Raw genomic sequence first — 16,902 nt, 5'->3', positions numbered from 1 at the left:
TTTTGTAGCTGTTTTAAAGATTTCTTATTTGTTGCTTGTGTTCTTCAGTTTTAGTATATTTATGTGTGGCTTTATTCTTATTTATTCTACCTTGTGGTTCATTGGACTTCTTTTTATCTGTGCCTTGTTACTCTTCATTAAATCTGGCAAATTCCCAGCCATTATCTCTTCAAGTATTGTCTTTTCCCCATATTCATATATAGAGAGATAGATATAGATATAAATAGCCCCTCTGTGCCTGCCTCTCTTTTTTCTGGACTGTAACTCAAGTATGTTAAACTTTCTCAATTTATCTTCCATATCTTTTAACCTCTCTTCTGTTATTCTACATATTTCTATCTTTCCATGCTGCATTCTGTTAATTTTTTCAATTTATCTTCCAGTTTACCGATTTACTCTTTAATTTTACCAATGTGCTGTTGAATCAATCTATTAATTTTTAATTTTGATTATTGTATTTTTACTTTCTAAAAGTTCTCTGTAATTCTACTAGATCAGTTGTTATAAACTGCTAGTCTCCGTAGAAGCTTTCAAATTAATCCGTTTGTTTGTTTGTTTGTTTGTTTTTCCTTTAAGCTGAGTAAATTTAGTTTTATAATTTGTCTAGAATTTCAAATGTCTAAAGTTTTTGAGGGTTTGTTCGTTATGTTGTTTTTCCTTGTTCTTATGATTTGTTGTTCCTTTGTATTTTTTTTTTTTTATCTTTGTCTATCTATATACTGCTCATTGTCTTTGAAAAATTATTTGTAAAAATAGATGAATAGTATAGGCTGAGATTGCCTACCTCCAGGGAGATTTACATTCACTTTGCCAGTTGCCTAGGAATACTACCAGGAATACTTGTGACTTTCAACGAACAACTTGAGGATTTATGTACCACCCAAGTGGTGCAAAAATGGAGCTGCAAGTCCATATGAAAGCTAGTTTCTTTCTTTTCCCCCTTGTCCTGAATGTGTACCCCTACAAGGACTTGGCATAATGAAAGAGAGTTCTCCACTCTACTCCCTACCATGGGCAGACACTGGTTTTGATTTCTGTTCCCTTTGACCAAAGTTCAAAGTTGCCTGGATTAACAGATACCCTTAAGGCAAAAATTGTTCCCACTTTCCCTTTAATTTTGGCTTGATAATTAATTATACTTTTATCAGTTCTTTGATGCTTTTTGGATACGTTTTGAAAATATTTTATCCAGAATTTTAATTATTTATGTGAGAGGGTTCCAGTAATCTAACTCAACCATTTCTTCTCTTTTTCTTTTCCTTTTTCAATTAGAGTTGACATTCAATATGATTTTATATTAGTTTCAAGCGTATGACATAGTGGTTAGACATTTGTATAATTTATGAAGTGATCCCTCCAATTAGTCTAGTGCCCACCCGGTGTACGATATTGTTGACTGTATTCTCTCTGCTGTACGTCATATCCCCGTGATTATTTTACAACTACCAATTCGTACTTCTTAATCCCTTGACCTTTTCCACCCAGCCCCCAACCCTCCTAACCATTTCTGGAAATTAAAGTTTTCACTACTTAAATAATACATTTTTTCAGTAATCACATTTTTCATCATTTTCCCTTTATTTTGACTTTTTCATCCCCAAATCATAAATATCCTCCTATGTGTTGTTATAGTATTTTTATGGTTTTATTTTTCTGCTGAAATCTCTAGTTCATTATGAATTTATTTTTGGTTTTGGTTACTGAATTTCATGTTTGAATTTATCATCTGAATCTATATCTTGATTATGTTTCAGGAATATTGGACATCAAGAGCTATTTTGCAGTTCCAGAAGTTGTGTGGTTTGAAGCCATTAGTGGGGGTGGTAGATGAATATGTAGATGGAATCCTTAACATTTTTCTGTGTGATACATCCTCAAATGAAGACATCTATTTCCATCATGTCTTGAGAACAGAGGGCCATGCTATTGTATGCCGAGAAAATGTCCCTTCTAAGGTGAGCAGTCTGGATGTATTTTATAATGTATTTTATTTAATCTCGACACTTCGGGGTATAAGAGAATTTAAAACAGAAGGTTATTCAATTTATTCTTTAATCTTTGAGACATCTGTGAGATTCCTGTCTTCTTAATGCAGAATACTGTCTTAATTTTCAGATGACCACAGAAAAAATACGTTTGGCTTATTGTCCTTTAGAATGTGAATGCTTTTATTTTAAACAATCGAAGAATTACCCCAAAGTATTTAATTCTCTCAGGTGTTCTTAGAAAAGAACAACACTCTCAATCTCTTATTTTGTAATTATTGACAGCGATGTCTACATCGCCATTAACATTGAGGTTAATAATTTTTGTGACTAGGAAAAACTTATAATATGGAAATTTTAACTATTAAAATTTAAAAGATAATACATTTCCACAACATTTGAAAATTATGAACTGCTTTTTCATTTTTTTCTGAGTAATTAAACCCTTTCTTCTCCTTTTTTTAATCCTAGGGTTTTGGAGAACTCAATCCTATAGCTTTATACACTAAGTCCAGTGCAGGGCCAGAGGATGTCATCCTGTCAGAACTGGGTTATCCTTCCCAGCAGCACTACTTCAACGAAGACCGAGAGATAAGTCCACAGTTAAAAGAGAGCGATTTATATTCTCTGGTAAGAGGCGTTTGCAAATATTATGATTCTTTTTATTATTGTTAACATTTTACGACTACTTACTATGTGCTAAACATTATAAATAGCACTTTAAGTATGATGTTTTATTTGATCTTCATAAAATCCCCGTGACATAGTTACGATAATTATCCTTATTTTATAGATGGGGAAACTGAGGCTTTCCAAACCTAGGAAACTTGGGAAGCTTTACACAGTGACCTGAGCAGTTACCGTGTCTCATCATTGGCTGGTTTACGCCTTTGTGTCAGTCATGTTTCCTCTCGTACAAACTCTCCCAGGCACTAAGTGCCATCGCCGCCTCGGTGCAGCTGTGGCTTCCCTCCCACTCATCTGAAAGCCAGTCTTCCCCCGACACTGCTCAGATTCTTCGAGTGTTCTCATTTTTTCCTTTCTCTATAAACCTTTTGGCAACTCCCACCCACAGTAGTAAAATAACAACAACAACAACAACAACTATTAGTATTATTATTATTCCAGTGGTTATAGTAAAAATAAGAATATAATAACAATAGTAGCAACATTTACTGAACCCGTGCTGTGTGGCAGGCACTGTTGTAAGCACTCACCTGTACTAACTCATTTGTCTTCACAACCACTTTCCCAGGTTGGAACTGTCATACTTACACTTTAGATATAAGTAGAGTGAAGCACACGGTAAGAATTTAAGTGATTTTTCAACAAATGAACAAATAAACACATCTTCTGAGTCTTATATTCTTCATGACAGCAGATACTGGGCTAAGAATGTAGGGTGTGTTCATTTTGAGAGCCAAAAAGTGTTTTTTGGACACAATAAAGCTTTTTGTTTTGTTTGAATAAAATATGAAAATATTTTAAGTATGATTTATATAGCTGACTTAAAATTATAGCTATAATCTTTTTTTTAGTAGACATTTACTAATTACTTGGAAAGATAAAAAAGGCCATTTTGACTACTGGGAGACTGATCTATTCTGAAAAATATATATGAATGTTTACTGCTACATGTTTAAAGCATTATAAGGATTTTAGGTTTCTAGTTTACCTTACAACTAATTGGGCTTGTTTAACTCATAAGGACCTCTGAAGCCTGAATTTTTCTTAGTCATTATTACTTGATTAGAACAATTATATTTCCTGATTCTTAAATAGTGAATTGAATTCAACCTTTAAAATAATTTGGAATATCCTATCATCACTCTGTTGATTTTTTAAAATAATCATGTTTCAGTCTTGAAAATGAAATAAGGGCATATTTTTTACAAAAAAGATAAAGCTTAAAACTCCCCTATCCCATCCTATATTTTAATATATCAAGACTCCCATATGACTACACACACCCCACCCCACCCACCCCACCCTCTCCTCCCCCACTCCTCCCCGCCCAGCTGCCAGCCTCTTATGCACCTAGTTCCCTGTAACTCCTACTCCTTTTTGAAACATCCTTACAGTTAGTGTTATCTCCTTCATTATATCTTCTTAGACATCCTCCTCCTCTGATCATATTTTGGTCCTATCTCTGTGAGAGCTCTGTCTACATTGGCGGTTGTCCTGTGATTATCCGATTGTGTGTCTTCCTGCTATATTTGAGTTGCTTTAGAGCAGAGACCTGTTGCTCTAAATCCACAGAGCTACCCTTTACACATTTCATAATGTATGCTCCATGAATGTTTGTTGGTCTGAACTGGTTTAGCAGGATGAGAAGACCCAGGATAATGGATAGAGTTAGAAAATAATGTAGCATTTGTATGAACCACAGGGAAAAATTCCCCCCAGAGTATAGGCATGTAGATTTTGGAAACAGCATTAGTGTAAGAAATCAACTAATTTAACTTTCATATCTACTAGCAAGATATTAATGATGAAAAGACTTTCACTCACCTTAAATCTGAGTCAGAGGAGCCATTAAACGATTCCGAATTTAGCTCTTTGAAAACCCAAGATAAGAGCTGCGAAGATCCAAAGTGGTTCATCCCAGAGCCAAAGGATCTGAAGGAAGAAAATGAGGTAGGAGAAGGAAAGATCGTTTTTTGAAAATGCGATTAATGTAATATCCATCAGTGAAGGGAACTGTAAATTAAAGCTTTTCTTTGTCTTCTGATACATTCAAGGATGCGATCCCCACTGGAATGCCGTGCCTGGAGTCAGTGACCATAGGTGATGATATTTGGGATGAGAACTGGTTACCTTCGCAAGCTAAAATGGGAAAAGGAGGTGATGCTGCCTCCCACTTATTTACCTCCAACCTTGGTGGAAGGAAGCCATACCTGTCATGTGAAGAAATGCCAGAGAAGGTTAGATCCTTGAGAAAAAAGAAAGCAAATCACTACCGAAAAAAGGAACTGTAAACTTAATTGTCCACACCTCAGGAAAGCTATACGTTTTGGAATTCAAAGTGATTTATCAGAAGAGAATTCAGAAGAATGCATTTTTTCTTCCAAAGGTAGTAGTGGTAGGAATAGGGATAGGATGAAGCAGTGAAGAATAAATCATGGACTCACCGTGCCTATCTGCCCTTTCAATCATGATTTTTTTCATCATTGGCACCAAGTCGCCGCCTTAGTATCTATAAATAAACTGTTTTCCCTGATTTTGTTTTTGTCGCATTAGTCTTGTAATAGTTAACCTCTGGATCTCTGCAATGAGAATATTTGCTAATATTGCTTCTAACTATATATTTAAATGTTAGTTTATTTCCACCTGGTTATGAAAAAGAAGAAATTTCTGCGGTTAAGTTGCTCCTTAAAATTTATGCCATTTAAAAACTAGATGCTCATGAAAAATCACGTAGCCTGAAAACAGTATTAAAGAAAATACCGCAGATAAGTTGTATTTGTTTTTAGGAGATCTGTACATTCAAAGGAATTCGAGATAATGGGTATGCACCAATAATGCAGGGAGACACACTGAGATAGAAAGTTAATACAAACCTTTTCTGGTTTAACATACATCGCCTCCTTGCTTTCACCTTGCCCATGTTATCCTCTGTTTGGTTCATGTGGCACTATATCTCAGTTTATTGTTGCAATTTTTTCCTCCGTAGGATTGGTGTTTTTCTACACCCAAAGATATATGGGATGATTCATGGCAGCCTTCAGGCCTTGTGAATGGAGTGAAAGAAATTCAAAAACCAGAAGGTCCAGGTGCTCAGGAAAAAAATACCGGGACAACTGGGATTCAAAAGGTAAATGTCTAATGAATGTTCTTTTCACAGGTTTGCATGAGGGAGTGCTTTCATTTTTAGAGAGTAAAATCCTCGTTAATGATCCTTCCCTTAGCATCTGACAGAATACATGTTATTAAAATGTATGTTGATTTTAAAATTAATTTCCGTGAACTTAATATAGTTCTCCATCTCTTCAGAAGAAAATCTTGAGCCTAGAATTAAAAGATTGATTAAATATCTATGGCAGGGATAGAGAAACAGATATTTCTGTGTAACAGCTATAAATTTTAAGCTCCGTATCTGTCCTGTTGTCTAGGCCAGTTTTCTTCTTTTATGTTGCTTTGGCAGAAAGCGCTAACCAGGGAACAAAATCCATTTGTTTCTTGTTTCTCAATTATATTATGAGTATCCTGAAAACAGCAGGACAATTTGAGTGACTCATGAAATTCGACTACCAGACTTCTGTACTTTTGTGTGTTAAAATTTGGCACTCCGTTCACTTAGCCCACATTCAGTCTCTGGGATGTTCATCTGTTTCTCTCCTTAATATTCCATTTGACGCTTCTGAGGAGCCTTCCTTTCACTCTGTGTTTTCCTAGCATGTTGTTCACACTGCGGATTGCAGGTAATGCCTCTCTTCGTGGCCAGGTGCAGCACACACACTGGTTCCCTAACCGTGAGCTCCTTAGGGACAGGGATCATATCTCACTGGGAGGTGGGGCGGTCGAGCACAGAGAACACAGACTGGACTGCGCTTAAATCTCTGCCTTGTCATTTATTGATTGACATTAGGGAAACTTACTCCCTCTCTCTGTAAAAAGCATTATACTAAGTGAAAAAAGCTATGATGAAGACATAACACCTAGAACAGTCATTCTGACGTTTAAATGAAGAAATGTGCAAATAATCCAGCACCATGCCCGACTGAGTGCTCGGGGAATGTCGTCGCATTTTCTGCATCTTCCTTGGCTGTGCATGGCGACAGATGGTACCCTGTTTGCTCATAATGTGTGTTCAATTAATGGTTTTTTTTTTAAATTGAATCTATGGTTATTAAGTTAGAGAAGGACTTATTTTTCTAGAGAATATCTAGGTTCTTAAAAACGAGGACTTTTTCATAATAGGAAAACTATCTTTTGTTTATAATTAAGGAAACAGCAAGCTTAATTCTTTCTGTGATGCTACAGTTACTTGTCATGCTTTTGCCTCATTTTTCCCATTCCGCAGCAACCAGACTTACAGAGTTCTTTGGACTCTTCCACGTTGCCCAAACTGGAGGAGCTCTACGTCTCTCTCGTGCAGGCGCAGCAGTCCGCAGAAGGGAGCCCGTTTGAGCCTGCCGACATTCAGACGCAGCCAGAGCGAGCCCAGCTCTCCGCAGCAGCCCTCGGCTCAGCTCCCGCAGGGGCTGATTCCCCAGAAAGATACTCTGGTTCTGGTAGGTTTACATGTAATTGGCAAATACAGTAATTCATCGTGTTGCTAAAAACCTTTATTTTTTCAGAACATAACGTGAAAAATTCCTGACTTTAGCATTTGTCTCCAGTCCTGGGCTCAGCTGTTCCCTTTCAGTTTGCTACTCTTTCCCCGCCCCACCCCCGCCCCTGCCACCTCCCGTGGTTGGGGGGTGTGTGTGTGTCTCTGGTTTATGTACAGTAAAATTTGCCAGTTTTTACATGTACAGTTTTGAGTTTTGACAAATGTACACTGTCTCGTAACCACCACCCAATTACGTCGTAGAATGTTTTCATCAATCTGAAAGTCTCTTCACGTTCCTGCGCAGTCATTCCCTCCCCCTGCTTGCTGGCTCCTGGCTTGTTACTTTCCCTTTTCTAGAATTTCATATTGAGGGAGTCAAGTAGTGTGTAATTTTCATGTTTGAAGAAGAAAGTGACTTCTTTCGCATAGCAAAATGTTCTAGAGGTTCATTCATGATGCTGCCAGTGCCGGAAGTTTGTTCCCATTTATTGCTGAGAAGTTCCCAGTCGTATGGATGTACCGGTCTGTTTCCCTGTTCACCAGACCGTGGACGTTTCTAGATCTGGACCATTATGAGTAAAGCCACTGTGAACATTCACATACAGCTCTTTCTGTAGACGTAATGGTTTTTATTTCTTTTCAGTATGTACTTAGGAGTGGAATTGCTAGGTCATATGGTCACTGCATATTTAACTTTTTAAGAATTGCTAAAATGTTTTCCAAAGTGGCTGTAGCATTTTGTATTCACACCTGCAGTGTATGAAAGTTCTCATTGCTCCATATTCTTGCCAACAAAGGATAATCATCAGTCTTTTTTAATTTTGCCATTCTGGTGGGTTCGTAGGGTATCTTATTGTGGTTTTAATTGACATTTTCCTATTTGCCAGTAATGTTGACCATCTTTTCATGTGTTTATGTGCCATCTATATATCTTATTTAGTGAATTGCCTGTTAAAGTATTTGCTCATTTTTATTGGACTATCTTTTGTTTATTGATTTGTAAAAATTTTTTATTGTGGACACAAATCTTTTGTCATATATATATATATATATGTGTGTTATATATATATATATTGCAATATATATGTATATATTGCAAATATTTTCTCTAGTCTGTGGCTTGCCTTTTCATTTCCTTAATAGTATCTTTGGAAGAGCAGAAGCTTTCATTTTGATGAAGTCAGATTTGTTGATATTTTTTTTTCTTTATAGTTTGAACTTTTTGTATCCTATGTCGAAATCTTTCCTAACCCAAGTAAGATTTTCTCTTAAATTTTCTTATAAAAGTTCCATAGTTTTAGTTCTTAACATTTAGGTCTGTGGTCCAATTCATTAATTTTCGTATATGGTGTGATATAAAGATCATTTTTTATTTCGATTGCATATAAATATAAAGTTCTTACAGCACCATTTGTTGAAAAGGATATCCTTTTTCTGTTAAACTGCCTGATATCGTTGTCAGAAGTGAGTAGGCTTATATGTGTGGGTCACTTACTGAACTTCCTAGTCTGTTCTGTTGGCCTATGTATTCATCGGCCTTCGTACCACTGTCTTGACTACTGTAGATGTATAATAGATATTGAAGTCATACAACTTTGTTGTTGTTTTTCAAATTCTAGGTCATTTTCCATACAAATTTTAGATTTCACTTAATTTTTACATAAAGCCTGCTAAAATTTTTTATTGGGATTTAAAAATATACATAGATCAGTTTGGGGAGAAGTAACATCTTAACAATATTAAGTCTTCTGATCTGTGAGCGTAATTTGTCTCTTCATTTATTTACATCTCTAATTTCAGCAGTGTTTTGTAGTTTTCAGTGTGTAGATGTTATTCGTATTTTGTTAAATTTATCCCTAGTGTTTAAGTATTTCATATTTTTATGCTATTATATAAATGGGATTTTATTTCAATTTTTGATTGTTGCTAGTTTATAAAAACATGGTTGATTTTTATATATTGTCATTCAATCCTGCGACCTTGCTAAATTTAGTTTGTTAGCTCTGTTATTGGGGATTCTCTATAGACGATCATATTATCTGTGGAGGGGAAAACAGTTTACTTCATGTGAAATCTTTTGCTTTTCCCCCTTTTTCTTATGATAGTTATGATCTCCAACATAGGGATGGATTTAATCGATGAGGGTGAAATCCTCTGCCTTGTTATTGACCTTTCAGGTAGCATTTAATATTTCATAAATAATGTGTGATATTAGCTCTAGTTTTTTTTAGCTACTACCCCTTGTCAGGCTGAGGAAATTCCAGTTCATTCTTAGATTTCTGATAGCTTTTATCATGAACGGGTGTTCAGTTTTGCCAGATGCTTTTTGTGTATCTATTGAGATTATCCTTTTTTTAAAAAAAAAAATAGTCTGTTCATATGGTGAATTACATTGATTTTCTAATATTAAACCAACCTTGCATTCCTAGGACAGTGCCCTCTGGATCATGATGTATGATTCATGGATTCTTTTGCTAAAATCTTATTATGAATTTTTATTTCTGTGTTCATGAGGGATATTAGTTTCTAGTTTTCTTGTGATGTCTTTGCCTGGTTTTGGTAGCCAGAGAATGCTGCCCTTATGAAATGAGTTGGGATATGTTCTCTTTTCTGTAAGAATTTGTGTAGAATTGGTATTATTTCTTTCTTAAACATTTAGTAGAATTCAACAGGGAAGCCTTCTGGGCCTGGAGTTTTCTCTGTAGGAAGATTTTTAAACTATAAATTCAATATCTTCCTCCTTGTATTACCTTTGGGAGTTTTCATTTCACAGATTTTATCTATTTCATCTAAGCTGTAAAACTTAGTAGCAAAATATAGTCATAATATTTCTATATAATTTAAATCTCTGTAGTGATATCTTCTCTCACATTTCTGGTTTTGGTAATTTGTGTTGTCTTTTTTCCCGTAGTTAATCTGCCTAGAGGTTTATCAGTTTTGTTGATCTTTCAAAGAACTAGTTATTTTGTTCCATTGATTTTTCTCTGTTGTTTTTCTGTTCTCTATTTTATTGATTTCTGCTCTTAATTCTTTAAAAATACTTCTTTTCTTTACTTCCTTTTGTTATAATGTTCTCTTTTTTTAGTTTTTCAAGTTCAAACTTTAAGACTTTCATTTCACAGCCCTTTTCTAATACAAATTTTAATATTAGACTGTTTAATGCTATATTTAATTTTAAACATTAGAATACTTAATGCTATAATTTTTCCTCTAAACACTGCTTTAGCTGCATGAATTTGGTGAGTTATATTATTATTTTCATCCATTTCAAAATATAATTTACCCTTAAGAGTTTTCTCTTCTCGAAGTTTATTGTGTAATTTCCAAATATGTGGAGATTTTCTAGATGTCTTTTATTGATTTTTAATTTTGTGATTAATACTTTGAATCCTTTAAATTAAGACAATAATTGTGTAGCCTAGAATATGGTCTGTCTTTGTAAATCTTTCACGTATACTTCAGAACAATGCGTAGCCTGATATTGGGTTAAGTATTTTGTAAATACCCATTAAGTCAAAATGATAGTGTTGTTTAAGTCTTTTATAGTCTTGTTAATTTTACACCTGTATGTGCGATCAGTTATTAAGAGAGAATTGTTGAACTCTACAGTTACAATTGTTGATTTGTCTTTTTAATTTCAGTTTTATCGGGTTTTGCCTCGAGTAGTTTGACACTCAGCTATTAGTATTATTATGACCTATTGATGACTCCATCCATTTGTTATTATTACATTTTACTCTCTATGCATGGTAATATTCTTTGCTTTGAAATCTTCTTTGTTGATATTATTAATACAGCCACTCCAGCTTTCTCTTGACTTATATTAGCACGGTTTATCATTTTCCATTATTTTACTTTTAACTTAACTGTATCTTTATATCGAAAGTGGAATTCTTGTAGGCAGCATGTACCGTGGTCTTTCTTTCTTATTTAATAATCTTTAGTTGGAGTGGTTAGATAATATAGTGTGCTAATCAAAATGTTTGGGTTTAAATCTACCATTTTTTTGTTTTTCTCTCTTTCCCATTCCTTTTATTCCTTTTATTCTTTTTTTCTCCTTTCTTTTTAGTTTTTTTTTAAATAATTCTGTTTTATTTCCTTTGTTGACTTAATAGTTATATCTCTTAGTTTTTGCTCTTTAAATGGTTGCTTTGGGGTTTATAGTCTGTATATTCAAATTATTACCTTCAAATTTTTACGTGTATAGTATGAAAACCTTATAATAGCATCCTTCCATTTTCCTCATCCCAGCCTTTGAGCTTTTGTTATATATTTTACTTCTTCCTATGTTGTAAATCTCAAAATCCATTCTTATTTTGCTATAAATATGTTTGTCATTTCCAGTGTTCTTTGTTTTATTGTTATAAACAAAATCAGGAAACCTGATTTTTATAACAAACCTTTTCTATAAAGAGCCAGAAAGTAAATTTTTTCAGCTTTGCAGTCATACGGTGTATGTTGTAAATACTCACCTCTTCCATACAGCACCCAAGCAGCCATAGACAATACACAAATGAATCAGCATAGCTATTTTCCAATAAAACTTTTATTTAAAAAACAGGTGGTAGGCTGTATTTGGACCACGGGATGTAGTTTGCCAGTGCCTGTTGCAAATTCAGCTTTCCATCTGGTATTATTTTCTTTTAGCTTGAAGAACTGTACCATTTCTTGTAGTGCTGGTCTGCTCCTGGTGGATTCTCACTTTTGGACATTAGAGAAAGCCATTATTTTCATTTCTTTAGATTGTTTTTCTGGATATAAAGTTATGGGTCAACAGATTTTTCAATGCATTAAAAGATGTCACTCTGCTCGTGACTTTCTGACAAGAAGTCTGTTGTTCTTATTCTTGTTCCCCTTATTCGTGGTTTTGCTTTCTGTAATTTCAGTAACCTTGTAGTTAACTGTGCATGAAAATATGAAATGGAAAAGTCCAGAAATTTATAAGTTTTGAATTGAGTACCGTTCTGAGTAGCATGGTGAAATCCTGTGTCATCCTGCTCCATCCCGCCCAGGATGCAAACCATCCCTTTGTCTAGCATATCCACGCTTTATACATTAACCATCCATTAGAGTTAATTTCTACTCTGCCTAATTTGTAAATTAAACTTTAGCATAGGTGTGTATATATGTATAGGAAGAAAATAGTCCATGTAGTGTCTGGTACTCTCCACGGTTTCCGACACCCACTGGGGGTCTTGGGACATATCCTCTGTGGACAAGGGGGGACTACTGTAATGTGTTATTTGGCTGCTTTTAAGATTTTTCTCTCATATACTGGTTTTCAGCAATCAGATTATAAGACACCTTGGTGTGGTTCTCATCATTTTTCTTCTGTCTGGGGTTCGTTGAGCTTCTTGGGTCTGTGAGTTTACAGTTTCCGTTAAATTTGGAAAATTTTCATTTGTTATATCTTTAAATGCTTTTTCTCCAGTCACCCTGTCCTCCTTTTGTTTCTCCCGTTCCACATTACGCTTGATGTCGTCTCACAGCTCGCTGATTCGCTGCTCCTGTCCCCAGTCTTTGCCGTCTGTGTTTCATTTTGGTTAGTCTCTATTACTATATCTCTAAGTGCGTTGACTTTTTCTTGTTCAGTGTTTAATATGTTCTTTCCCCATCCATTATATTTTTCATCTCAGCAACGTTTTCATCTCTAGAGGTTTGGTTTGGGTCTTTTTTACATCGTCCATTTTTTTCCTCCTCATAGTCACATTGTTCCTCTGCCGTCTTGAAAACCTGGAGTATTCTTATAACAGCTATTTTAATGCCCTCGCCTCGTGATACTAGCATATGTATCCTTTCTGCTCTCTGTCATCTGTATAATTTTGGAATCAGGTTGTGTTGATTGATTTTTATCCTGTATAACAGGTCTTATTTTTCTGCGTCTTCGCATATCTGGTAATTTTTTCTTGGACGGCAGACACTGTGAATTTTACATTGTTGGCTAGGTCTCTTTCCCCCCCTTCCATCCTCCCTGTCTTCTTATCTTTGTCTGTATCTATATATCTACCTATCTGTTTATTTATTTATTTGAGATTGGGAGAAATGCCATGAAATTATCCGAAATTAGTTTGATTCTTTCTGCGTTTCTTTTGGGTTTCATTAGGCTGATTTGGAAGAGTCCCGAGTCTGGCGGCCTGACTATTCAGGCGGTACCTTTCTGAGGCTATTGCTGGGACTTGCTGTCCTGTGTGTCGGAATATCTTGACCCTGAGGCTGGTGAAAACACAAACCATTTGTGTTTCGTGCCGCAGTATAAGCCGCGGTGATTGTTCTGGCTGCTCCTGTCAGGTCGCTTTTCCCCTGGCCTTCGTGGTTTCCTCACATGCGTGAGTCTGATCGCTACTCAGCCTGAGATTCAAAGGGAGCTCTCTGCAGGTCTCCAGCTGCTTTCCTCCCTCCAGCCGCCTCCTCTCTGGTGCTTTCCCCTCACATATTCCCGACTGTCGTCTCTACCCAGTAAGACCTCCAGGCTGAGTTTGGATTCTGCCTCCTGTACTGCAGCCTGGAAGTGACCTCCTGACAGTGAGCTCAAGCACTTGTAAGGCTCGCTTCCATTTTTCCCTTCTCTCAAAGATCTCTGTCCTGCATTCTTGTCGTTCGGTGTCTGAAAGCTGTTGTCTCATTATTTATGTGGTTCTCCAGTTCTTTAAAGCAAGAGAGATTGTTTTTCAATCCTTGTTGAATTAGCATCATGTCTGGGAGCAGAAATTTTGCTACTCTTTTAAATTCTTTGATCACTTGTCCCTGCTTTTATTTTCTTATACCTTTTAAAATCTGAGCTCACTAAGGACTTCCCGTAAAACCACATTATTGCATTAGATCTCACCATCTCTTTTCCTCTCTGAGGCATTAATTAGAGTTTTACAATTAGAGTTTTACTTTTTAGAATACCCTGTCAAATCCTCCTTAAACATAATTCATCACAAATGTATAGAACATATACCACATGCTACTATGGTAGCTCATGCTAAAGATGCAGAGATGAATAAAATATTGAATTATGCCTGCTTTTTTTCCTCTGAATTTTTTTTAAAATTTGCGTTTTTTAGATCTAGAGCAGTAGTTTTCAAAATGAAGCCAGCATACTGATTCCAGTCTGTGAAGTGTTTGTAATTGTGGGCCACACAATAGCACATTGTTTAGCTCACCTAGATTTTTTTTTCTAAAGCAGAGTTTTCTTGAAGGAAGCAGTATGCTGGCATAAGCTCCTTGTCTCAGTGGAGGCAGGTAATAAACACTTCGCAGACCAGCTACTTGTGGTAGAACTGGTCTGGAGTACACCTATGAGAATGCCTAGCCCTCCCTGCTCTGGCGAGTCAGATCTCTGGGACACGTGAGTTCCCAGAAATTTATTTCATTTGAAAGGTTTTTTTCTTCTTAGTTGAAACTAACTCCTAAATAATTCGTTTTATGGCCGATATTGGGTTTTGGAACGTTACAGCAGCCACAGTCTTGGTCAGTTTTGTTTTCACACTGGCACAGACTCAGAATTGGAGCCACTTTGGCCACAGAGAATGCCCGTGAGACATCATTTTGCTCATTGCTGGGAGGAAGTAGGGGAGCTGGAAGGGTCTTCCCTGGCGTTGGAATTACTTCCAGTTTGTTCTACAGTGTCCTGGGGAGCAAGCTTCCCTTTCTTGTTCAGAGTGCATTTTTTCCCTCTCTTTTTTGCCCTCATCCAGACAAGAATTTATTTCCTCTCAGGTCACGATTCCCCCATGTTCATTTCCTTTCCATTTGTTGATTGGTTTCTAAGTCTCATCGTCTCTTAATTGCCATTGGTAGTTGTCACCACCTAACCGAAGATGATTGTAACACATGTTAGTAAAAGTCTAGAATAGGAGAGAGAAGGCAGGGAGTGTGAGAACCCTTGAAAAGACTTGTGCTTTCTTTCTTTTTCAGTGGAAAGCTCTCCAGAGAGCCTAAAGAATGAAGATTTTTCTAGTAGCCATGCTATTACAGTGTTCAAAGATAAGAGCCATGGAGCCATGGACCAGCTCTCTTTGATTTTGTCTCCTGAGCACCAGATTTCCCAGACATTCTACATTCCTCGAAGTACAGCCACTGCTGCCTTAGGAGCTGCTGCCCGGCTGGCCACGTCCAGGAGCTTCCTACACTGGTACCCCAGTGTGAAAAGGATGGAAGCATGAGGGAGGAAGGGAGAGGAAAATAAACTCACTGCTTAGGACTTGGCGATTTCCCAGGCCAAAACGAGGAGGAGGGATTGAGACAAAAATAGTATTCTGGTAGTCGAAGCCTCTGTCTTTCTATGTGACTGTACGTTGCCTCTGCTGTGCTGACGGTCCACTTTCTTGTGTAAGGATTGCTATTTATTGTTAATTCTTTATTTTTATCGATGATGTTCTTATTCTATATGGTTTCGTTCATGTTTGTTTAATGTAGTTTAATGTAGTTTTTATTTTTTGGTTTTTTTTTATGTTTCTATAAATGTTTTTCTTGTCTATATTGTGACCGATAAATGGAAACTGAAAAACTAATGTTTTGTGATCCATATTTAGTAAGACAACAATTATACGTCTGTTACATAGGCAGTTCCTTGGTGACTAATATCAAAGAGACTGATCGTTGAAACTTAGCCGAGCCGTCTCTGTAGTCATCACAGTTCTCAGGAACCATAATGTAGCAATAGTTCGACAGTGGTAGTATTTAAATATTTATATACCAGGATGTTCTCTGTTGAAATGTTATATGACATTCTATTAAGCTCATAGTATAAACCATCAAGAGAAAAAGATCAAAAGGTGAAATTAAAGAACGTTAGTAATACATTTCTTTGTAGTAAAATACCAGTCTTATCCCTAAAATTTAAAATTCAGTACAGAAGCGTGTCTTAGAAGTAGAATCAGAGAAAGAGACGTGAATTACTGGCATGCTGTGCGTAGCTAGGTTCCCGCCTTCCTAGCCCTTCCAGGGCCCCGTTTTGGCGGCAGCGGCAGAGCTGGCCCCCAGTCCCTTTCCCTGTACAGGGAGGAATCTCTGCTCTTCTCAGCCACGTAATCAGCAAAATGTACACTGAGGAAGGGAGCGAGCTGAGAGTAAATATAAAAGTGCATATAAACGTAGAGTCTAACTGGCTGAAACTTTTTTCTTAGGATTAAGTAATCATGAAACGAAGTTAACCCCAGAGTCTAAATGCTGATAGTTTTTGGTCTACAAACCTTAGAGAAAACATGTGTAATACAGTCAAACCTGAAAATCTGGATTCACCTTTAATTCTAATATATCTATAAGAATGATGGTATGCTAATTGACAAAAAAAAAAAAGTAATCTGGAAACATCACTGATAGAACAGGGTCTCATTTGGTTTTTTGTAGTTTTATATCAAACATCTTCAGTGGAGAAGACAGTTGAAGAGTTCTGTGGAGGGTCAATAAACAGTTACATATGACTGATAAAGAGCACATATACTCAGCTGTGATGTGGACCGGAAAAGCTCCGTTTTTCATATAGGTTTAGGTAATTATCCACAATTTGTTTCTAAAGAAGAAAATTTATTTTGGAATGATGCTTCTTAGAATTCTTCCTTTAAAGAAGCAGCCAAGTTCTTAGAGTTCTGTACTTCTCCATATGGGCAGTCACCGGGTTTGGGGCAAGGTGAACTGAAATGTAGCAGGTCAAAC

The 16,902-nt window shown here is 36.3% G+C and overlaps 1 protein-coding gene across 1 annotated transcript in view; it reads left to right on the top strand.

The window, feature by feature from the left end:
- The window catches only part of TDRD5 (tudor domain containing 5), a 44,485-nt gene extending 28,526 nt beyond the window's left edge, over positions 1-15,959 (top strand). Inside the window, exons 11-17 of the mRNA XM_039881629.1 lie at positions 1,755-1,955; positions 2,457-2,615; positions 4,464-4,622; positions 4,727-4,909; positions 5,659-5,799; positions 7,084-7,219; positions 15,163-15,959. Coding sequence (XP_039737563.1) covers positions 1,755-1,955; positions 2,457-2,615; positions 4,464-4,622; positions 4,727-4,909; positions 5,659-5,799; positions 7,084-7,219; positions 15,163-15,410 — 1,227 coding nt within the window. The 3' untranslated portion in view covers positions 15,411-15,959. The remainder of the gene's footprint in view (positions 1-1,754; positions 1,956-2,456; positions 2,616-4,463; positions 4,623-4,726; positions 4,910-5,658; positions 5,800-7,083; positions 7,220-15,162) is intronic.
- Positions 15,960-16,902: the final 943 nt, after the last annotated feature.

The sequence above is a fragment of the Pteropus medius genome, unplaced genomic scaffold (assembly GCF_902729225.1).
Source record: "Pteropus medius unplaced genomic scaffold, Ma_sr-lr_union100, whole genome shotgun sequence".
Lineage (NCBI taxonomy): Eukaryota > Metazoa > Chordata > Mammalia > Chiroptera > Pteropodidae > Pteropus > Pteropus medius.
Note: the sequence above shows the minus strand (reverse complement) of the source record. Positions and strands in the feature narration are given on the sequence as shown.